General features: G+C 43.7%; 1 protein-coding gene across 1 annotated transcript; it reads right to left on the bottom strand.

Moving 5' to 3' along the window:
* Nucleotides 1-233: 233 nt before the first annotated feature.
* LOC136472973 (transmembrane 9 superfamily member 8-like) lies at nt 234-4,318 on the bottom strand. Its single transcript, XM_066470672.1, has 7 exons — nt 4,104-4,318; nt 2,821-2,985; nt 2,605-2,714; nt 2,419-2,524; nt 2,195-2,307; nt 1,935-2,088; nt 234-1,646 (listed from the first exon to the last, which is right to left on the bottom strand). The coding sequence occupies exons 1-7, from the start codon at nt 4,221-4,223 to the stop codon at nt 489-491; spliced, it is 1,926 nt and encodes a 641-aa protein (XP_066326769.1). The 5' UTR covers nt 4,224-4,318; the 3' UTR covers nt 234-488.
* Between the last annotated feature and the right edge of the window lie 315 nt (nt 4,319-4,633).

Genomic DNA, 4,633 nt, shown 5'->3' with positions numbered 1-4,633 from the left:
CAGCATAAGCCAAATTTCAGCAAAACGAACAGGGCAAATCATTAACTTAATTTAACCATGATTCACAAAACACAACCCGCTGGCCCCCTCCAAGGATGGCGCGGCAAAGCCGCGCCGGTGTTTCTAGTATTCTGTGGAGATGCCAAACATTTCTGAATATGTACAGGTGAATGCAAGCAATTCTTGATGAAGCCAGGCACGTATCAAAATCACCATGCAGCAGAGGTAGAAAAGGAGTGGCAAACGATAATGAGACATTGATTGAACGTATACAGCGGTTCTCAAGAACACAATTACACAAGGAAAAATTGCCCCATATGAAGCTGGCAGTAGTGCCCTATCCTTATAAAACTCTGAACCACAGTGGGCATAAATGGTTTATAAGCTAGCACCTAAAGTACAGCTTTCCTGAAAATTCAGGAAAAAAACCAGTGAAAAATGGAGGCCGCTTCATATCAGCATACTCTCTGCAGGCTCATGCAACATGCCTAGTCGATCTTCACAGACGAATAAATCAATCTTGTGAACCAGAAGCAGGCGCAGAAGCCGATGGTACCAGTGAGCACACAGAAAGCACACGAGGCAAGAAGCATGTAGCCAAAGTACAGTATGCCCGACACCACCTTGGTGATCTGCAGCTTAGTGAAGAAGTAGAACCCGGCATACAGGAAGAGGTAGATTGCAGATGATCCTGAGGTCAGATAGGACCTCCACCACCACATGTAGTCCTCACTGCACAGTTGGAAATAGCACAGCACGATCGTGATCTCCGCACAGGTGATGATGAGGATAATGAACACCAGGAAGAGAAAGCCAAAGATGTAGTAGAACTGGTGAAGCCAGATTGATGTCAGGATGAAGAAGAGCTCAATGAAAACTGCTCCGAACGGAAGAATACCACCAATAAGAATGGTGAAGGCAGGGTTCATGTACCAAGCCTGCTCAGGGACCTGTCTTGGGATCTTGTTTGTCTTCACTGGAGCCTCAATGGCAGGTTGCTTGAAGCCCAGATAGCTCCCAACAAATACAAGAGGAACCGAGATACCAAACCAAAGGAGGACCAAGGCAAACATTGTGGTGAAAGGAACAGCACCAGATGACTTCTCCCCCCATATAAGAGCATTCAGGATGAAGAAAATACCAAAAGCAATCCCGGGAAACAGGAAAGCAGTCCTTAGGGTGATGCTCTTCCATTCTGATCCTTTGAACATCTTATATAGGCGTGAAGAAGCATAACCAGCAAACAACCCCATCAAGACCCAAGTGAGCAGCATAGCAGTCATCAGTCCTCCTCGGTTTGATGGCGAAAGGAAACCCAAAACAGCAAAAATCATGGTTACTAGCAGCATACCAAAGAACTGAACACCAGTCCCAACACAGACACAGAGTAAGTCAGAGTTTGCAGGAGGGCGGAATACGTCTCCATGAACAAGCTTCCACCCTGTCTCCTCTTGGGCTTCTTCTTCAGTTTCAAGTTGATTGTACCTCGAGATATCTCTATACAGGGTGCGGAGCATAATCATGGCCACCATCCCAGATAAGAAGAGTACAATCATGAGAGAGTTCACAATAGAAAACCAGTGAATTTGATCATCTGCCATTAACAGGTAGGTGTCCCAGCGAGAAGCCCACTTGACATAACTCTCCTGCAAAGCAATACCAAGCAAATCAGAAAACATTAAAACAAACTCAAAGTTTAAAATGTATTATTAAGTAACTTGACAAATGACAACACAGTTCATGTAATAGATTCATCATGGAAAAAAACTTTCATAATATATATAGAAAACATAATATACTTTAACAAAATTGCAGGTCAAAGTGTCACATTTAAGACCATGTCAATGTCCTAAATGGCCTACATTAAGAATCAGAGGGAGTATTAAGAAAAGGAGTTAGAGCACAAAAAGAGAAGCAGAAGTGAGAAATATCACCTCGAAGGCCACATCATAGGTAAATACGATTTCCTTTCCAGCTTCAACCTCCTGAGGAGTATCTGAGTTTACCACAAGCTTGCTGGCATGAGGATCACATGTGATTAAACGAGTGTTCTTATCATTCCACGGCCCTTCAAACTGGTGATTGATACTGGCACGAGAAATTTAACAAAGATGTATAAGTGAGTAAACAAGATAGTGTCAGCGTGTAAAAGGCATCATACAAATAAAATATGGCAAGTATAACTAAAACAAACCTGTATGGTTTGACCTCAAATCCAACAATTCTAGACAGATCTGTAGTTTCATCCTTGTGGTATTTTACCAAAAATGTCAAGTGGTTGTGGATAAAGGACTTCTCATCCTTGTTCTGTACCATATATATTTTATAATAGGAATAAGATAACTACACCCTTTCAAGAGAAAAAAGGAGACCTACACACTGTTAAAAGTAAAACATCAGCTGAGCACAAAAACTTACACCAGCATATTGGCCCTTGACACCAACATGATATCCAGCCTGGTAAACAGTAGCATCCCTATCCTGTCTTGCAATAGCAACAACTAGTGGGAGGTTGTCAAGAATCCTGTGACGAAAATTATTCATCATGTAACTCCAGCATTTGTCATGCAATCAAAATTACAGTGTCACATATAAAATCCGTACATGTTCACACGATACTCATCCTCTATCTTTTCCTTGAGCTCCTTTGCTTGTTTATCGTCAATTTTTGCTTTGCAGATAATCTGGCACATCTTGGGCTCCCCCATCTCAAACTACAGCACAAACGAGAAACGACAAAGTAGATGACAACTCAGTGATCTGGTACATTACAAATTATTACACAGGTGAATATGTGGCAAGCAGTAATCTAGTACTGACCACATAAGGAGAGTTCTCAATGCGATCGCCACGCAGAACTTCTCCAAGATTCTCTGCACTGTCAACTATCGTGTTTGGCTTGCAGAATGGAAGAGAGTAATACGAGTAGGGAAGTTGTGTCTTTGTGGATGTCAGCTTATTCACCTTCACCAAAAGTGGATCTTTCTGCAGAGAATTATGTATGAACCAGTTAGAGAACATGCAACACATATTTCAGTAAAACAAAAGGCTCATAAGAGGGATAGATTATTTTTCCCCCATAGCTCAAAAGATTGAAACACACACACACCATTTAACATTTGTTTCTCTAAACATAACTACTAGCACACATACATGCTTGATACTTAAGGATCTGAAAATAATGGGTTGTCATGATTCATCAGAAGCAGGAGTGAATTAGCAAGCGTGATGCATGGGCACATATGACTGTCAGACAGTAGTGTGGATCCACATGTTACACCAGGTAATAAGGACCAAGAGAAACAGAAGAGAAAAAATGGTTTGGGATTCAACGGCTTGTTGTCAAAGAAAACATCACCTGCAGCTGCCAAGTTCAAACTATAAGTATCATGTATACAATGAAACATGAAATTCACCTTCTGAGATCAAGTGGGGCATTTACTGTATGTACAAAAATTTGAAGAACTGCACATCTTGAATACGAGTGAGTGCAGATTTGAGTACATCCTGGGTGCAGACTGTTGTGTCCTCTGGACATTTTGAACACATGTGGGCACAGACTGTGGCATACTCACAGCATAATTTTCTTATTTTTATAAGGTTCAGTAACTTTAGATCCACTATAGAGTTTTCAGTTATTTTTCATCACTTAGGTGAAAACGTTTTTGCCTCAACATTGAGATTTGAAGCAAGGGACCTGGCCAAAAATGAATGCCAGTAGTCCAGAATTCTGTATGCATCCCGATCAAATGTCAGGGAGCAAGACAGCAAGTGAAGTGGTGGTGCGCCATTAGCACTGAGCAGCAACGCAGCGGTGCAGAAATGAACCGACAGACACGCAATTCGTCAGATTACGACAGTGCGCACAGAAGCACCAACGGATTATGATGCCAGGGGAGTGAACAGCGTGTGCCATCCGCAACGACACGAGTAAGAGTAAGGGAGCGAGCGAGAGCAGCAGGACCCCAAGATCCCAAACACCACCGCTCGCATCTAACTCGATGAACACCAAACGATGGATCTGGCCGTCGAGATCCAGCACGGAAGGATGCGGAGAACCATTACGTTACGAGGAAGGTGGGAATGAGGGAAGCGAACTGGACCTTGTGGAAGTCGTTGGGCGCCACGCCGGGGAGGTAGAAGGCGGCGGCCGGCGAGGCGGCGAGGAGCGCCGCGAGCGCGAGCGCTGCCGCGGCCCAACGGAGCATCGCCGGAGCTCGCATCGGTCGGGGTTGGATCTGAGGAGGAGGCGCTCCCTCGCAGTCCACTGGCAGTCTGGCACTGACGAGACTCTGTGCTGTGGCCCTTCTCTGATGAAGTCTGAACTGAACGACGAGAAATGGTGAACGGGCCAGACAGAATTCGGGCCGATCCATCGAATGGGCTTGTATTCAAGGAAATTCAGGCTGTTGTTCGATCCCGACAAGCAGGCAACGTACGATGGCCCAACGCTAGTGCCCTCTCCTCCCAACAACTCACTGTATTCAAAATTGTAAATCATTTTAATTTTTCTAAGTACCTAATAAACATACGTATATTTGAATACATAGAAAGCTAAATAAATTACGATTTAAAACGGAGGGAGTAATAGTTTTCTATTTGATGAGGTCATCAGTGGGAATTTGAGGCCTAA

Source organism: Miscanthus floridulus, chromosome 8, assembly GCF_019320115.1.
Source record: "Miscanthus floridulus cultivar M001 chromosome 8, ASM1932011v1, whole genome shotgun sequence".
Lineage (NCBI taxonomy): Eukaryota > Viridiplantae > Streptophyta > Magnoliopsida > Poales > Poaceae > Miscanthus > Miscanthus floridulus.
Note: the sequence above shows the minus strand (reverse complement) of the source record. Positions and strands in the feature narration are given on the sequence as shown.

Excerpts from the sequence above, each read along its gene's own strand:
- LOC136472973 (XM_066470672.1), bottom strand. The coding sequence starts at position 4,223 with ATGCGAGCTCCGGCGATGCTCCGTTGGGCCGCGGCAGCGCTCGCGCTC. Across the intron at positions 2,525-2,604 it reads GATGAGTATCGTGTGAACAT|GATTCTTGACAACCTCCCAC; the intron begins GTACGGATTTTA and ends TTTTCGTCACAG. Across the intron at positions 1,647-1,934 it reads CCTATGATGTGGCCTTCGAG|GAGAGTTATGTCAAGTGGGC; the intron begins GTGATATTTCTC and ends ATTGCTTTGCAG.